General features: G+C 42.9%; 3 protein-coding genes across 3 annotated transcripts; 2 read left to right on the top strand and 1 right to left on the bottom strand.

Moving 5' to 3' along the window:
• The first annotated feature begins 2,197 nt into the window (after positions 1-2,197).
• On the top strand, positions 2,198-8,600 carry LOC134079584 (extracellular serine/threonine protein kinase FAM20C-like). The gene is made up of 12 exons (XM_062535681.1): positions 2,198-2,497; positions 2,883-2,896; positions 4,050-4,194; positions 4,661-4,836; positions 5,264-5,342; positions 5,439-5,531; positions 5,647-5,762; positions 5,890-6,070; positions 7,698-7,807; positions 7,910-7,991; positions 8,156-8,215; positions 8,301-8,600. Exons 1-12 carry the CDS (start codon positions 2,205-2,207, stop codon positions 8,533-8,535), a joined length of 1,584 nt encoding a protein of 527 aa, XP_062391665.1. The 5' UTR covers positions 2,198-2,204; the 3' UTR covers positions 8,536-8,600.
• A 395-nt stretch (positions 8,601-8,995) lies between these two features.
• LOC134080000 (protein MIS12 homolog) lies at positions 8,996-11,536 on the top strand. The gene is made up of 2 exons (XM_062536187.1): positions 8,996-9,087; positions 9,960-11,536. Exons 1-2 carry the CDS (start codon positions 9,054-9,056, stop codon positions 10,580-10,582), a joined length of 657 nt encoding a protein of 218 aa, XP_062392171.1. The 5' UTR covers positions 8,996-9,053; the 3' UTR covers positions 10,583-11,536.
• Positions 11,537-11,666: 130 nt separating this feature from the next.
• Positions 11,667-18,753, bottom strand: LOC134079996 (basement membrane-specific heparan sulfate proteoglycan core protein-like). Its single transcript, XM_062536172.1, has 7 exons — positions 18,711-18,753; positions 18,536-18,611; positions 18,007-18,387; positions 16,857-17,111; positions 12,322-12,424; positions 12,182-12,236; positions 11,667-12,081 (listed from the first exon to the last, which is right to left on the bottom strand). Exons 2-7 carry the CDS (start codon positions 18,588-18,590, stop codon positions 11,893-11,895), a joined length of 1,038 nt encoding a protein of 345 aa, XP_062392156.1. The 5' UTR covers positions 18,591-18,611; positions 18,711-18,753; the 3' UTR covers positions 11,667-11,892.
• Between the last annotated feature and the right edge of the window lie 239 nt (positions 18,754-18,992).

The raw sequence follows: 18,992 nt of genomic DNA, 5'->3' as shown, positions 1-18,992 counted from the left end.
TCATATAATAATAAAGAAAATGGTCAACTGAAATTACAGAACATACAGACAGACCTAAGAACAACATATCACACGCAGCCCACTGCTGCTGTTGATGTAACAAACAGTTTTTACCTAAATATATTTTAGACGGCAACGCGCTTTGAACTTTCGGGTGGTTGTGATCAGGCTGTTTGACAAGCGTCTAGTCACGTGCGCAGCAATCACGTACCCACACAGCAGAGGATTCCAAAACGGACCCGCCCTCAAGCCGCCACATCCGCGTGACAGTCACCTCCGTTTTGCCTACGCGCACGGAACACGACCCGCCTCCGCCAGCGCGCCTTCGTGCGGCGGGTCTGCGGCGGACTCCGTGCGGATACGCACATCGAACGCGCCCTTTCCAGTTGTAACGGCTTCCTCAGTTATCAAATTTCTCGTTGATGAAGTGGAAGACGAAACAGCGGCGTCTGAAGGCTCACTGTAAGTATGCTCCTATATGCTTTATTTATGCAGTTACCTAGTCTATCCACTGAAAAAGTACTTCCATAACACAAGTTACCTACTTATCTAGCTTTATTTGCTGATATTATCCGTAGATTTGCAGAACTGAGTTTAAAATGAGCAAAGTTTAATTTGGTTTAACGCTAACTTTAAGTGTTTGCATGTGAACAACAAAAGTTGGCTTGCGTTAGCTTGTTAGCTAACGATAGCGTTAAAGTTACAGGAAATCTAGCTGCTAGTTTTTTTGTGAACGTTATGAAAGCTTAGATGTTGGACTCAACGTAGGCCATTTCGGATGTGTTTAAACCTAATTTATTTCTGGGAGTAGGGCTGAACGATTATGGAAAATAATCTAATTGCGATTTTTCTTGCCAATATTGCGATTGCGATGCGATATGCCATTATTTGGCATATTGCGATATTATCGCAAATGCAATATATCGTTCAGCCCTACCAGTAAGCATGTTCTAGTTACAGCAGCATGTCTTCTCATCTCGTTCTCATTTGCGCACACACACACACACACACACACACTCCCTCCCACAGGTGGACTGTCTGGCGATGCAGCTGCACCGCATCGGGGAGCAGCTGGAGCGAGCGGTGGAGCGAGCGGTGGAGCAGCTGGGAGGGAGGCTGATTTCACATTGTTCACCAGTCCGGGATAACGTTAGCTGCTAGCAGCTAATGGTTTTAAATTATGAACGACGTTAGCAAGCTAACCAGCTGCCGCTTGCTCAAACACATTCGTCGTAGCTAGCTCGACATTCTCTGCTGGCAGCAACAAAAAAGCTTTGGGACTCGTGCTTATATTTTGTACACGTTAGAAACCAGCAAACAGGCCTACTATTCAATCTAAAAAGTCCGGTTTCCAGACGTGTTTCCTGGTGACTTTTTAGATTGAATAGTAGAGATTACTCTCTGACTTTTAAGAAATATAAATGCACGAAGGGCACGAAGCTACAGTATTTGTTTTCATAGAAATACTGTCGTCTACGAGTTCATTTAATGATATTGAACGTTCCTTGGAGTAAAATTTGACTGAGAAGAGGCAAAATAGAAGAGGCAGTAGTTGGCTTCATGTATGTCCTTGCTTTGCTTTGCCTTGTCTCAGACCAGACACTTTGTTGTGAATGTTTAGATATGGGAAGAGGAGCTGAAATGATCAGCACCATATTCTGTGGATCCCAATAAAATGCACACTGTGTTGTCCCTAATCTGGATACAGAGATGTGTTACACATCATGTAATATGTGTCAACACATATTGTGTAACAAATAACAAAAGCAATGTGTTGGAAACAACACATGTTGTTTTGAACACATTCATTTTCAGATTGCACGTAAGTAATCAAAAAAGGTGGCGCACTGTATCACACATTCGTGTGCCTGTGGGTCTGTACCTTCATGTCTGTCCTCAGTGCCTCTGTCTGTCTGATCTCTGGTCAGTGTGATGCGCTGGTGCACGTACCTTCATGTCTGTCCTCAGTGCCTCTGTCTGTCTGATCTCTGGTCAGTGTGATGCGCTGGTGCACGTACCTTCATGTCTGTACTCAGTGCCTCTGTCTGTCTGATCTCTGGTCAGTGTGATGCGCTGGTGCACGTACCTTCATGTCTGTACTCAGTGCCTCTGTCTGTCTGATCTCTGGTCAGTGTGATGCGCTGGTGCACGTACCTTCATGTCTGTACTCAGTGCCTCTGTCTGTCTGATCTCTGGTCAGTGTGATGCGCTGGTGCACGCGTGGCCGTGTGCGGACGCTGTGCCTGGGGCTGGCCTGCCTGTCAGTGCTGCTTCACGTCCTGCTGGTGATGCTCACCCTCTCCGTGTACCAGACTCCGTGTGAGCCTCACTCCCAGCTCCCCGGCGAGACCATCAGGGCCCTCGCGGATCCCAACGCTGCTCCGCGTTCGGACAGCCACGGGAAGGCCCCTCTGACCCGAGACAGCCTGGCGTCTCCTCCAGGGATGTTGGCGGAGACCACAAAATGGCAGCTCAGACACGGGAAGAGAGCTCAGCTGTAAAGCAGGGTGGAATTGTCGAGCCCCTCGGCGAGACGGTCAAAGTGAAATCTGTGAGCTCACCTGAGCTTCAGCCTTTGAAGCGGAATCCAGGCATGCAAACTCCTCACCTTTCGGCGAAATTCGCCATTTTGAATCAAAAATAGGTGACTTACATGGTTCGTGCAGATCCGATGAGAAAATATTTAGGGGGGGGGGGGGTCAAGGTGAATTGAATTTACAACTGAGTTTAGAAATCATGCGCAGACGCTAACGCATCTTGAGGTGTTTCTAGAGCCGCATTTAAAACGTGTCTGATCAAGGGATGCGTGAATGTAGCCCCTATGCGTTTAATAAACATTAGTGGAAGCTAGCTAATTGTTGACAAAGACGCAACGCGAACAGAACGCGCACGCCAAGTATAGCCTGTTGTGAGCGCAGATACTGTAGATGCGTCTGAGATGTCAGGTGGAATATAGTGATTCTGGCGAGAAGAGATGCCGAGGGATTTCACAGGTGGGCTAGTTAAAACTTTCAACTTCTATTAGAAAAAGACGCTGAGATTAGTGTAGCAAAGCATAGGTTGTTTTCTTCTAATGATGAAAGTTCGCGAAATTAGACAAACATGTAGACATAACGAGTTCTTTTGATGAAGAATGCGTGCAGTTTGAACCATCTAGATCGGCAAAAGGTGAAGCAAATAGGCAGACTTTATCAGTATATCAAAGGCTAATGTGACAGTTGAATTAAATGCTCATAAACTGGGCTGGTTCGTTTTGTCCAGAGACGTAGTTGATTGACATGATAATGCTGTCTGTCTTTAAGAAAAGTGGGCCCTGTTACTCGAAGCACACTGCGCATAGACCTTACGCAAAGCCTACGCAAAAGATATGCAACTCAAATGATTCGCTATAGTAACGTAGCCAAAAATAGTTGCGACTGCTTCAGACCACACGTAACGCACGTAACCGTTTGAGTTGTGTGTGACTTGCAACAATTTTCAGTAACACCCGGATCATTACGAGTTCGTAAGCCATGCGTAAATTAAATTTACATTTGATTGTCGAGTTACAGGAGGACCCTGATCAGTAGCCTAGTCTGTGCCTACAGGTAGGCTACAGTTTAACATGTAATATGAAGACAGTTCACATAACTTTATTGGTTGGTTAAACACACTAGCACAATATAGCCTAAAAACCACAATCTGTAGTAGCCTAGGCTGCATATTAAAACGTTTTAAAACTATTTGAAAAATGTAAGCCTATCTGCCCTATTTTATATTATAATATTAGTTTGAAATAGTGTGTGTCTCAAGCAAGATTATTGATTACCTGGTTTGGTCCAACAAATATTCAGACTTTTCCTTATTCTGATAGTTTAAGTGTCCATTAGGCCTATGAAATCATCAGAAATGTGTAATAAGTACATAAGCACAGAGAAAGAGAGAGATAGTAAGAAAGAAAGAAAGCGTGTCCCTCACACTTTGGAAGATTTGTTTTCTTTTCTTTTTTTCGGAACGGGGGGGGGGGGGGGGGGTCGGAGAAGAGTCTCACCTTTTTCACCCCTGACCAGTTTGCATGCCTGCGAATCTCACTCAGCTGGAGGTTCTCTTCGCACACCCGCTCTACAACCTCCCGGGACCCCCTCTCCAGGAGGAGGACTGGCTGCTGCGCGTGAAGCCAAAGGTCAAGGAGAACGAGCTGGACAGTCCTCAGTGGTGAGACACCAAATGATCACACACACACACACACACACACACACACACACACACACACACACACACACACACACACACACACACACACACACACACACACACACACACACACACATCCACAATACAGAAAGATTGTAGAAACAATGACATTCTTATACATAGCCTTATTCAACTGCCCTTCATTCTATTCTTACTGTCCTGTATATTTCAATTATTTTTATGTTATTGTTGAGTGTTGTTGTACTTGAGTACAAAGATTAACCGGAGTCAAATTCCTTGTTTGTTTACGCAAACCTGGCCAATAATGCTGATTCTGACATTATCAATATCACCCTGTTTTGGATATTGCATAGTGTAAAGTGTACTAAATGTGCTGTGTTATTTACCGTAATGGCTAGTTATTGCTTCAGGCCTGAATGTTCCGATCAACCCCACATGTCCTCCCTCATGGTCCTCTCTCCCTCAGGTTGAGTGCCAGTGAGGAGGGGTACGCTGCACTTCACCTGAACGGTGACGTCGAGACTCACCCGCCCTGGCTGCGCTTCCACCTGGGCATCAACCGCTGGCACCTGTACGACCATAAAGACCCCAACCTGCGCCAGCTGGAGGAGCAGCTCACTTCCCACAAGATCGTCAGCGCAGGTGAGAACGAGCACTACAGAAACTAGTGTCAACGGACAGTCAAGAACCAAAAAAAGTGTGATTTGAGTAATGGAGGGGTCTGCCCCAGTACAGTTTTAAGTCCAGTGCTGCCCCTGCTCTGCCCTGTTTACTTTCCCTGCTCTGGTTGGCATTTCATGTCGTGACAGTCAGCAGCCACTAGGGGTCCCACTGGTCCAGAGAATAGAGAAGGGCTGTGGTGTTACAGGGTGTCCATCTTATTCTCTTACTCAATTTTCACATGTTATTTTGTGATGTATCCCCACGTACTGCTGTATGTTACCCTGGTTACTGTAAGTATGGTCTGCAATGATCTTGTCTGTGATGAAATTCTGAATTCTCTTGCCATATCTGCCAGAGATCATATGATCACTGTAGTTTCCATGGTGACAGTCTGTGTGCTCTTTAGTGCAGAAGACCGGAGGCACTCAGCTCAAGTTGGTGATGTCATTACCTAATTACGGGCAGTTGCTCTTCAAGCCCATGAAGTGAGTCAGTAATTCGCACATGAAGCACTTTGGTGACAATTTTCATATTAAATCAGTTTGAGAGCTCAACTCTGAATCCACTCTGTTCTTTTCCAGGCAAGACCGCAATGATGAAACAAATTACAATCTGTATTACTTCTCTGACTTCGAAAGACACAATGCTGAAATTGGTGCATTTCATCTAGACAGGTAGATGGTTTACAGTAATCCATCACATCTTTTTTTTCACATCACTTCTTATGTTTTTCACAGTAAGAATGAAACAGTGTTTAATGGAATCACTTTGTTTCTTTACTTTGATTAGGGTTTTGGGGTTCCGAAGAGTCCCACCTGCGGTTGGAAGGCTAGTAGATGTGATTACAGAAATTAAAGACATAACCACTGACAGAAAACTGGCAAAAACCTTCTTTAATTCACCAGGTATCGTTCACTTATTTCATCAAGTCCAATCATAGTTTTAGAGATGTCACCGTGTACCATGTAATTCATGTTTATTACAGTAATGATAAGCATAATGATATCCCTCTCTCTCGTTCTGTCCACCTAGTGGGCAACGCGTGTTTCTACGGTCAGTGCTCGTACTACTGCTCCACGGAGCACGCGGTGTGTGGCCGGCCCCGTGCTCTGGAGGCCTCCATGGCCACCATGCTGCCGGACCTCTCCCTGGCCCCGCGCCGCTCCTGGAGGAGCCCATGGAGGCGCTCCTACAGCCGCAGTAAACTGGCACAGTGGGTGATCTCTGCACTTTACGCTGCTATAAGCTCTTTACAGTAAACTAAACTGGCACAGTGGGTGACCTCTGCACTTTACGCCGCTATAAGCTCTTTACAGTAAACTGGCACAGTGGGTGATCTCTGCACTTTACGCTATACACTCTTTACAGTAAACTGGCACAGTGGGTGACCTCTGCACTTTACACTATACACTCTTTACAGTAAACTGGCACAGTGGGTGACCTCTGCACTTTACGCCGCTATAAGCTCTTTACAGTAAACTAAACTGGCACAGTGGGTGACCTCTGCACTTTACGCCGCTATAAGCTCTTTACAGTAAACTGGCACAGTGGGTGACCTCTGCACTTTACACTATACACTCTTTACAGTAAACTGGCACAGTGGGTGACCTCTGCACTTTACGCCGCTATAAGCTCTTTACAGTAAACTGGCACAGTGGGTGATCTCTGCACTTTACGCCGCTATAAGCTCTTTACAGTAAACTGGCACAGTGGGTGACCTCTGCACTTTACACTATACACTCTTTACAGTAAACTGGCACAGTGGGTGACCTCTGCACTTTACGCCGCTATAAGCTCTTTACAGTAAACTAAACTGGCACAGTGGGTGACCTCTGCACTTTACGCCGCTATAAGCTCTTTACAGTAAACTGGCACAGTGGGTGACCTCTGCACTTTACACTATACACTCTTTACAGTAAACTGGCACAGTGGGTGATCTCTGCACTTTACGCTGCTATAAGCTCTTTACTGGCACAGTGGGTGATCTCTGCACTTTACGCTGCTATAAGCTCTTTACAGTAAACTGGCACAGTGGGTGATCTCTGCACTCTATGCTGCTATAAGCTCTTTACAGTAAACTGGCACAGTGGGTGATCTCTGCACTTTACGCCGCTATAAGCTCTTTACAGTAAACTGGCACAGTGGGTGATCTCTGCACTTTACGCCGCTATAAGCTCTTTACAGTAAACTGGCACAGTGGGTGATCTCTGCACTTTACGCCGCTATAAGCTCTTTACAGTAAACTGGCACAGTGGGTGATCTCTGCACTTTACGCTGCTATAAGCTCTTTACAGTAAACTGGCACAGTGGGTGATCTCTGCACTTTACGCCGCTATAAGCTCTTTACAGTAAACTGGCACAGTGGGTGATCTCTGCACTTTACGCCGCTATAAGCTCTTTACAGTAAACTGGCACAGTGGGTGATCTCTGCACTTTACGCTGCTATAAGCTCTTTACTGGCACAGTGGGTGATCTCTGCACTTTACGCCGCTATAGGCTCTTTACAGTAAACTGGCACAGTGGGTGATCTCTACACTTTACGCCGCTATAAGCTCTTTACAGTAAACTGGCACAGTGGGTGATCTCTGCACTTTACGCTGCTAAGCTCTTTACAGTAAACTGGCACAGTGGGTGATCTCTCCACTCCATAAGCTTTGTATGAAGGGTGTCAGCTGTAGTACTGTGCTCTTATCAAGTTATCGTGTTTGAACAGAGAAATTATAAACTAGTAGAGGGGCTAAACTTGTAGTTTGCCTTAGTTGACCGAGTTCTCAAGTCTAAAACAGAGGAGATTACAAGACATAATGAATACTGATGTAACATGTTTTCTTGTATCACAGGTGGGAGACAGAGAAAGACTACTGTGATACTGTGAAAAAGACGCCGCCATACAACCAAGGAACACGGCTAGTTGACCTCATTGACATGGCTATCCTGGACTTTCTGATGAGTTAGTCCATGTTACCACCGCCAACAGCTTCAGAAGGAACTTATATAATTGATGACTGTCAGATTTTTATTAATTTAATCTTGACCGATCTTTTCATGTTAGGTAACATGGACAGACATCATTACGAAACATTCGAGAAGTTTGGCAATGACACCTTCCTCATACACTTAGACAATGGGAGAGCGTAAGTGCAGTAACTCTGTTAGTGCAGTGATTCACAACTCTTGTGTGTGTGTGTGTGCGTGTGTGCGTGTGTGCGCGTGTGCGCGTGTGCGTGTGGGTGTGGGTGTGGGTGTGAGGTGCGTGTGTGTGTGTGTGTGTGTAACTGACGCTCTCCGTGTCAAACAGGTTTGGTCGTTTCTCCAAAGATGAGCCCTCTATATTAGCACCCCTGGAGCAGTGTTGCAGGTAAAACAGGTGGCTATAAAGGCAAAGGGATATCAACAGCTGAGCACTCCACCCTCTCTTGACTCTGTCTCTGTCCTCCTTATAGGATCCGCCGCTCCACTCAGGAGAAGCTGCAGCTGCTGGCCCTGCCTCACTACCGCCTCAGTGATGTCATGCGAGCGTCGCTCTCGCAGGACCCGTTGACTGCTGTGGCGCCTCTTCTGTCTGAGCCACACCTTGAAGCCCTGGACCGCCGTTTAGCACGAGTCCTCAAAGTTGTTGGACATTGTCAGGAGCAATATGGCAATATCATCTACAATGATATCCCTGATTATCCTTGATTTTATAATAATGGCATGTCTATGAGCTTGTGATTTGTTAAGAAAATTAAACTTTATTTATTCTACACTGGCAACCACAGCGTATTTTTGCATCACCAAATCATTACAACAACAAAAAGTCTGCCTACTGAACTTGGAAGTAGGCCTATAGGTATAACGGGAGGTGGGGAAGGAACAATAGGCCCAGGACACAGGCCTCCACAAGTTATTTGAACACTTTTGATGTTGAGACTTTTTGTTTAAATAATAGCCTAATAAAAAAAAATGGTCAAATGATTTGGACCAACCAGTATTATCCTAGTTGATACAATATGAAGTGGCTCACTGTTCCGCTGATTTTAGTGTGAATCTTTTGCATAGATCTTTTGCCATAAACTCAAAAGTTTGTTGATGGTGCCGCGCCGTACTAAGTATTCACCTCCACGACTTTAGATGGCGGTAATGTGGTAAAGCCACGAAGTGCTACGCCACGATAAACGTCATCGAAGCAAAATTACAGAGCGCGGGTACTTTGGAAAATGGGAAAAATGGACGAACCAGCAGAGAAAATTGGTAGGAACTTTTTTTAAAAAAATGTAGGCCTACTTTAGGCCACACGATCAGTCATTTAATTTATTAAAACATCGACAGAAGAGAAACTTTAGAAATGAATGTGCTTCCTTTGCCATTAATCTTGACTGAATGTTTGCCTGAATGTTCGCAAATGGCTAGGTTGGTGGTTTCTTATCAGCTATTAGAAACTTATTAACGTTAGTTTGCACACACAAAGAAGACCTAATTCACCACCACGTTTTAATACTGTAGGTGTGCGCAGTGAAATGTCTTGATAAAGTGACCTGTGTTCCTCAGGGTAGGCTACAAAGGAGTGACTGTACGAAGTTGTGACAATCAGCGGTTTCCACACACAACAAAAACACCAGCCTTCACGTTGTCATGTTGTGATGTAAAACACATGGAGTTACAAATGTAGCTACTCCAACGTGACACTGGACTAAATTGAGTGGGTGGCTGATTTTTAAGAGTAGCCTACATCACGCTAACATTACATTACATTTGGCTGACGCTTTTTAGCCAAAGCGACTTAAGCACATCGTCTAGGCTATGACAGGTGACTTGCACAAAATGTGTGAAGTGTGACATCATCTGTCATCGCAAGTGTCAGGCCTGAGTCACTCATATGTCAAATATGCTTAACTTAGTCCTGATTTGACTTTTATCTGGATCTCTTGCTAGTGTGTTCTTGAGGGGTAAAACTAGTAACATTTGGCAGCAAATGCTCATGTCAGTCAGCTGAGAGCTCAGCTATCAGCTCAGCTATCATATCATTCCTGTAGAGTAAAAAGTGTTCACTGTGCTTCCTATTTAACCTTGGTGATTCTGCTGTAGTTATAAGTGTTGCGTACTCTCTGTGTCTTCTTTTGAAGTGGCATCAGATTCTCTGAAGCTGTACGAGGCGCAGTTCTTTGGCTTCACTCCTCAGACGTGCATGCTGAGGATCTACAGTGCCTTTCACGACAGCCTGTACGAGCTCATGCTGGTGGTGGAGTCCGTGTTCAAGCGCAAGCTCAGCCCTGCGGGGCAGGAGCCCTCCGAGGAGCTGTGTGTCAAGATGCAGGAATGCAGCCAAAAGCTGCTCCAGTTCCTGCAGGAGCGCTTTGAGCTGCTGTCCAGTCGCATGGAGACGCTCCTGGTGGACAGCATCCTCTCCGTGCCCCCCAACGTCCTGCTGCCGGAGGACGAGTCCCACAGGAAGTACCCACAGGGGCCGGAGGAGCTGATGAGGATGGAGCGGTCGCTGGCAGAGCTCCACCAGGCCTATCAGGCAGAGGTGTGTGCCAAGCAGGCCCTGCTGGCAGAGCTGGGAGAGCAGAAGGAGGTGCAGGAGCACCTGGGCGGCATCCTGAGCTGGGTGGGAGAGCTGCGCACCTGTGGCAGACAAGAGGGTCTTGTCCAGGACAACTTCGCCCCGCTCGTGGAGATGGTGAGGCACCTGCAAGATGTCAAGGCCAAGATCCTGAAGAAGAGTAGAGATCTCGACGAACTCTGATACTGTTCTCAGTGAAGATACTGTATATTTTATGTAAATACTGCCAGAAAACTGTGTAGCCTACTAAGCCTGTCTTGTCAGATTTTGATCTGGAAATGGAAATATAGTCTAAATGCAGCTTGGCTGATTTCACTTTAAAAAAAAAACAAAAAACGTTTAAACAGTCACATGACATTAAAAAATAAAAGTAGACTGTACAACATTATCGTGTAAATGTCAAAATCATTAATCAATAGCCTTAATATTCAATTACAGTAACCAAGAATGCAATGTTGCTTGTATGAGACAAAATGATGAACGGACAAAAAGAGTGTTATTTTCGATACAAACTTTCCCCTCCCACCTGAAAACTGGTCAAACTGTTTTATCATATTTGCATAATTTGCAATGGAAATAACTGTTTATTGTTCTTAACAAACCCCTTTTCCCAGCAAACTTAATGACATCAATAAACATTACATTAACACTAAACATTGCTGTTTAAATGTACATGTAATCGTATTATCTTTACCAATATTATAATATAAAAGCAAAATATAACAAGATATTAACTATAACCGTAAACATATGCACACATGTAATAACTCTGTGTGAGTTACAATTTTTCTCGATCGCTTATGCTTGCGTCAACTCACATTGTCAAAACAGTCAACACACGTGTGTCTAAACAGAATCACTCACACCAAAATGACATTTTGCTTGCTAAAGACTAACGCTCTCAAAACATTTAAAACAAGCAATAAAAGCTTTTGCCTTCAAATAACGCAAGTTGTAGTGAAATTACTTTTCACTTTCAATCAATCATTACACACTGCAAAACAGAATGAGGAGTTTCAGCCTTCATTTTTGTTATGTCTGTACAATAAAAATTATGTTATACATTCCTCCCAAGATGTACCATTGACATGTAAGACCTAGGGTAAGCACTTTCTGTAGACAAGACCAATTTAATTGAACTGCAATTTTATTTTCTGTCTTTTTTTTTTTTTTTCAATAAACCTACAGTAAACATCTAGACTTGTCCATGTGTGTACTGCTTTCTTCACCAAATAGGCAAAACAGTACTTTCTCTAAATGTGCCTTATTCATACAACTCAGAGAATAGACATGAAAAAACAGACAGTGAATGTGGAGAATAGACAACTAGAACAACTAACTGGATATATGAAATAGCCTTCCAGTTATCCTTAAAACATTCTGACAGAGCCGTGACAGGATAATACCAAAGCCCAGGTTCCACAACTTTGAAGGGAAAAAAGATAGAGAATGCTGTGAAATGTAAAAATAGCTTCAGTTGCACTGTAACTAGTTCAGACCAGTTCAGTTGAAGGGACTCTCACAGAGGCATACAGCACCCCTGAGTCATCACTCTCAGCTGGCTGGAGGTTGCTGTTGTGCTTGTTGGGATGACGGAACTGAATGCTGGAGTACTGAATATTGTTCTCATCCTCCAAATCTTCTACTTTTGTTGAGGCACTGCTGCACACAATAGGGTTTATCTGGGTGGGAGAGTGAAAAGAGGGAGGAAGATTACAGGATTTATCACAATGAAGGAGAGGCTCAGATGGACACCCTGGGTTCACATTTTCAAATGATTACCTGGACATTTCCTCCAGTGGTTTGTGTTTCCTGTGATGAGCTGCAACTTCTCTTCCTACTTTGTACAAAAGCATGGGACACACTGGTTATGCAACAAAGTTAAAAGTCTCCTGTTATGTGTGCTGGTAGACATTTCTCACCTAATCCACAGAACACCACAGACCAGTGACACGGCTAGGAGAAGTACGAGTAGGATTCCAACTGATGCATAAACAGGAGGGTGATTCTCTGATCCACTGTGTGCTAAAACATCAAACATCCAAACAACATTTTTATGTTAAAATGGATTTGTTTAATACCTGAATGATCATCAAATGTATCAAAATGATCGAATGATTGAAAGGATTTATTGAATATCAAAATTGTCTTCATGAAGAGGTAAATAGACAAACACATGAAAATATTAAAACACTGTCGTTTCTTTACCTTCAAATAGCGGCTTCAAACTCATTTAAAAGGTACAACGATACATGTACAATTCACAATACATAGAACGCAGAGCTATGCCAAAGCTCTAGCCCAACCACCTCCTGCATCCCATCAACCCTCTGAACTAGATGAGATTAAACACATGCTCCACAAGCTATGCGCAGGCCTTCTCCAACTGTGAGTTGAACAAACACATAAAAAAAAAAAAAAGAAAAATGTTGTGCGCACATACATGCACACACGCAAGCACACACGCAAGCACACACGCACACACACGCACACACACACACGCACATACACACACACACACTTTCAAACAATGTCATGTTACAGTATTGTGAAAAGCTATCAAACTTTGTTTTTGGATTACTTGTCTCACAAAATGGTTAATTGTTCTTCATTACCATACTCATGCCTTCTTTTTGTATTAGCTGTTGGAACATCCAGGGTCTGTATTCCTCAGCCTTTGGTCTGAAGACTACGAACCCTGAGTTTTTGGATTGTGTTTCAAAATGTGATATATTAATTCTTACTGAAATTTGGCGTCGTGAAAATGTTATCTCTATGTGTCCAGCAGATTATTTTGAGTTTGTAGTGCCCTCAGTAAAATCAACAAAAACACGTCGTGGAAGAGATTCAGGTGGTATCTTGGTGTGGTGCAAAAATGAATTGGCTAAACACATATCAATTATCAAAATAGAGAAATACCACTTATGGCTGAAATTGCGCAATACCATAGGCATTGCTGAATTCACAACTTTCCTCTGTGCATACATTCCGCCAGCTGACTCAGACTACTATGAAGAAGATTACTTCAATAAGCTCTACACAGAAGTAGTTTATTTCCAAGCACAGGGCAAAGTGATACTGTGTGGAGACTTTAATGCACGGACAGGCAATGAGCCCGACTTTATTGACCCTGAGGGTAGTGCACATGTGTTTGGCCAGTTACCATTGCACCTTTCACCAACGACCACAATACGGAGCAACATAGACTGTGTGGTAAACAACAGTGGTAAAGAGTTAGTGCACCTCTGTCAAGCCTTAGGCCTGTACATTCTTAATGGCAGGATTAGAGGGGACTCTTTGGGGAGGTTCACGTATTCTTCAGCCCTGGGTAGCAGTGTAGTGGATTATGCAATCACTGACATGGACCCCTCTCACTTCAGTGCATTCACTGTCAGGCAGCAAACTCCATTTTCCGACCATAACCAAATAAATATATTCCTGAAAATGACTAACAATTTTACTAAATCACATAAGGAGCCCAGTAAGTTGTACAAACTCAATCCAATGTACAGATGGGCGACAGACAGTTCAGAAAAATTCATAAAAGCCTTAAATTCACCAAATTTGACTAACAAAATAACTAACTTTACTAACAAACCCTTCTGTAATGATACAAAAAGTGTCAATATGGCCGTTCAAGAGCTGAACCTTATTTTCCACACTGCTGCAAAAAAGGCTGGGCTAACAAAAAGCCAGAGAGCAAAAGCCAAAAAGCCAAAATCGGATAAATGGTTTGACACAGAATGCAAGAATATAAGGAAGGAATTAAGACAACTGTCAAACCTAAAACACCGCCACCCCCAAGACACAGTTTTAAGACAACAATATTTTCTGACCCAAAAAAGTTACAAACAAACTATCAAAAGAAAAAAACAGCACTACACCAACAAACTTATCTATGAGATTGAAGACTCCATCAACAAAAATCAGTTTTGGCATATGTGGAATAATTTGAGCACTAAAGAAGCAAAAGAAGTACCCATTCAAAATGGTAACACTTGGATTGAGCATTTTCAAAACCTTTACAGTGAAATACAACTAAAAGAAACAAATCAAAATCAGATTAAAGAAAAATTACAAACTTTCGAATTGGTATTTAAAGATAATCAAAGTCCACTGGACTTCCCCATTTCCAGTGAAGAATTATCACAAAAAATTAGATCCTTAAAGCCCAATAAATCCTGTGGACATGATAGCATCAGGAGTGAGATGCTTAAGCAGAGCACACCTGAGATGCAGAATGCAATGCTCAAATTATTCAATCTTGTTCTAAGTTCTGGCTCTTTTCCTGACATCTGGAATCAAGGCATTATCACACCAATTCATAAAAGTGGAGACAAATTGGATCCTAATAATTACAGAGGTATCTGTGTGAACAGTAATCTGGGGAAGGTATTTAGCAGCATATTGAATGAAAGAATCCAAACCTTCCTTAACAAGCACAATACCCTGTGTAAAAAACAAATTGGCTTTCTTCCAAATCATCGCACTACGGATCACATTTACACCCTACACACCCTAATCAACAAACACGTAAAAGATAAGAAAAATGGAAAAATATTTGCATGTTTTGTCGACTTTAAAAAAGCATTTGACTCTATTTGGCACGACGGATTATACTACAAACTACTAGAAACTGGTGTAGGGGGTAAAGTATATGATGTGATCAAATCAATGTATTCAAACAATAAATGCAGTGTAAAAATTGGCAAAAAACAAACAGAAGTCTTCACACAGAAACGAGGAGTGAGACAGGGCTGCAGCCTGAGTCCAACTCTGTTCAACATCTACATCAATGAGTTAGCGGTGCAGTTGGAACAGTCTGTAGGCCCTGGACTCACCCTCCAGAATACAGAAGTCAAATTTCTGCTCTTTGCAGATGATCTGGTCCTCCTATCCCCTTCTGAACAGGGCCTACAAGAACACCTAGACCTGCTGGCAAAATACTGCCAGACCTGGGCCCTGTCAGTAAACCCCACAAAAACAAAAATCATGATTTTTCAAAAAAAAACCCAGATGTCAGGAACACAGACACACTTTCACTCTAGGTGGCACCGCCCTAGAGCACACGATGCAGTATACCTACCTCGGTCTGGTTATTACTGCATCAGGTAGTTTCAGCATGGCAGTGAATGCACTCAAAGAAAAAGCCCGCAGAGCCCTCTACGCAATAAAATCTAAATTTTACAATATAAATATACCAATATCAATCTGGTGCAAATTATTTGACAGCACAATACAGCCTATTGCGCTATACGGAAGTGAAGTCTGGGGTCCACTCAGCATGCACAACTACACTGCATGGGACAAGCATCCAACAGAAGCCCTACATGTAGAATTCTGTCGATTTATTCTTAAAGTCCAAACAAAAACACCAAACAATGCATGTAGGGCAGAATTAGGCCGTTACCCATTGGCAATACCTATCCAAAAACGAGCACTAAAATTCTGGATGCACTTGAAATCAAGTCCCAAAAATGCACTCCACTTTGAGGCTCTAAAAACCCAGGAACTGAACCCTAACAAGAGTCCCTTATGCCAACTGGTACTGAAGCTCACTAACTCCATAACAAGTATACAACCTGCTCAGACCAGTACTGCTTCCAAATCAACAATTAGTGTCAAAATTGCCATCAAACAGGCGAAAGAAGACTACTTGGAACATTGGAGAAATCAAACTACCAGTCAAAGCAGAATGAATTTCTATCGGGCCCTAAATCGAGAATATAAATTGGCAGAGTATTTCTTCTCTGTCAGAGATACGAAGCAGAGGCAAATCCTGACCAAGTACAGGCTAAGTGACCACACTCTTACAGTGGAAACAGGCAGGCACAGGAAAACCTGGCTGCCAAAAGAGGAAAGAATATGTGGTCACTGCCAGACAGGGAAGGTTGAGACAGAGGAGCACTTTCTTCTTCACTGTGACAAATATAAAAATATAAGAGAGGCATCTTTCCCTAGTTTTAAAACATACTACCCAAAGTTCGAAACCATGGGTTCACATGATAAACTGCCTATCCTCTCAGGAGAGGGACATTCAGCCCCTCTAGCAGCAAGATACATTTCACACTGTCATAAGCTGAGAGACACTAGCATAACTTAATCATTTGATCTCACATAGATACTTAGACTATATCCTTATTTTTTTACAGAGAATAGACATACTTATGGTATATTACTTGTGTTCTTATGTGTATGTCTATATGTACATGTATGCATGTGTACAGCGTATATATGTATTATTATTCTGTGCTAATGTTACACTATGATATACATTTGTTTGACTGCTTTGGCAACATGAATGTATTGTTTGTCATGCCAATAAAGCACCCTTGAATTGAATTGAATTGAATTGAACGGCGTCACCTGGTATTGCATTACGTTGTTTTTGCATGAATAGGAGCAAGACCCTTTTTCTCGGTTTCAGACTGAAGTTACAGTAATGAAAAGAACTTACAGATGCTGAGAGTGACTGCAGAAGAGGGGAGGTGATCATGTCCTTTAACAGCACAGGAGTAATTGCCTCCATCCTCACGGCTGACTGACATCAGGTCCAGCCTGTTGCTCCTGGTTGTGTGTGTGTGAGATACGGGGTTGCCGTTCTTGTACCAGATGTAAGTTGGGTTGTTGCTCAGAGTGCAGGTGGTGCTGCAGGTCAGTGTCACCTTCTGTCCCTCACTCACGTTGTCAGCACTCATCCGCACCTGCAGGCCTGGAACCAAACAAACAGAAAACAGGATGCAGCCATGATGGTGGACTGCAAACATGGAGCATAATGGCACCATCTCAAAATAAGTACTGTCAGATTTCAAGTAATACCTGTAACATTGAGGATTACTCCTGGTTTACCAAAATAGGAATCGTTTTGAGTTGTAAACCTAAAATGATATTGTCCAGCATCTCTCTCTCTCACATCTTGAATTGCCATGTTGGAAGGATTCAGCATATTTCCAGGGTAGGTAACACGATCTTTAAAATCTTTCATACTCAGCAAATCAATTGGATGTTGAAGTTTTACGTCCCATTTGTTATACCAGAGTGCAGATTTGAACGAGTAACCTGTGGGATACGTGTAAGAGCTGAACAGCTGTACAGAGGAGCCTCTTAGAGCACAGATCCTCCTGTCTGAATAGGAAACACCCCAGCATCTATCAGACAGTACACCTGAAATACATTACAGATAAGTGTGTTTAGATAGAAAATAAATCCATATGATCGTATAAATCACATAAAAATCTCTTATGTGTTTTAATGAAGGCAGATCTAAAAGTGAGCTAACTTACATACTGCATGTGAAGGGAGATGATGAAGGCCTCCAACAGCACAGGAGTAACTTCCCCCCTCACCTCTACTCAGATGGAGTGTTGGTTTGCTGGGCTCAGTGCGGTCGTTATATTGTCCATTCTTGAATATGTTAAAGTGTAAAAATTTTATGTCTGAGGGAACGTCCAACCTTTTAAACTCCAAACTACACAATGTAGTACATGAAAGGTCCACTGATTCAGAGCCCATCATGTTCATCTGCAGGTCTGTAGAGAAATGAAATGGCTTTAATTCAATAATATTTCATAAAAGCATAACATGGTAATTTCATTTGGACAAATTACCTGTGACTGTAACATTGACTCCGGTTGAGTCCGAATGTGTCCCTTGATCAGATATGAACAGACAGCGATACACTCCTGAATCACTCAGTCTCAGGTCAGTGATGGTGAGAGTGGAGCTTCTGTCTTCTGTCCTGCTGTACGCCACACGGCCTGCAAACTCTGGCTCTAAGAGAAGGTCCTCAGGCTGCTCCACACTCCACCAGTTCCCACTTAGTTTGGGACTGAACCAGAATGTGGACCAGACTGTCTGGTTCCTGGGTGCTGTGTAGGAGCACGTCAGGACCACAGAGGTCCCCTGCAGCACACACACACTTGGGCTGGAATACTTCACCTCACCAGTCAGTGGCCGAGCCACCTGAAGACCATCACTTACACTATAACCTACAGAGATGATTCATTACATGTAACATTGTACAGATTCCAAATCAACAACATTTCAGAGTGATTTTAAAAATGTATATGAGTAAGAAATGAAGCAGACTTAAAGTATACTGTACATGTACACATTTGATTATCTATGCCATCATACCTGGGATTGTAAGCACCAGTCCTCCAAATAGTATCCAAAGGATTTTGGGGGGCATTTTCACAGCACGAGGAGACAACTAAGAGAAACCCATCACAAGTTTAGAGTATTCTTTTGTGTGCTCACAATGCTGTAAAAACATTTATAAAACATCAAAGAAGATGCAGATTGTACTTACTGAGACAAGATAAATATGTCTTGAATAATCTACACAAGCAGAGACACTGGTATGTTTCCAACTGTTGTTGCTAAAATGTGGATCATTTCCTTCCTTATTTGTTAGATCCTGTTTTAACGTCATCAAAAAGAGGGGTGGGTGTTAAAAGAAGTGATGCTGACAGAAGTTTCCATTTCTAACCCCATATGTCCCGTTGTAGAACAGAGTCGTACATTGTATCCGGATGTGTTGAAGCATTATTGAATTGAAATACAATGTATTCATTACCTTCAAATGTAATAA

The sequence above is a fragment of the Sardina pilchardus genome, chromosome 1, assembly GCF_963854185.1.
Source record: "Sardina pilchardus chromosome 1, fSarPil1.1, whole genome shotgun sequence".
NCBI classification, from domain to species: domain Eukaryota; kingdom Metazoa; phylum Chordata; class Actinopteri; order Clupeiformes; family Clupeidae; genus Sardina; species Sardina pilchardus.
Note: the sequence above shows the minus strand (reverse complement) of the source record. Positions and strands in the feature narration are given on the sequence as shown.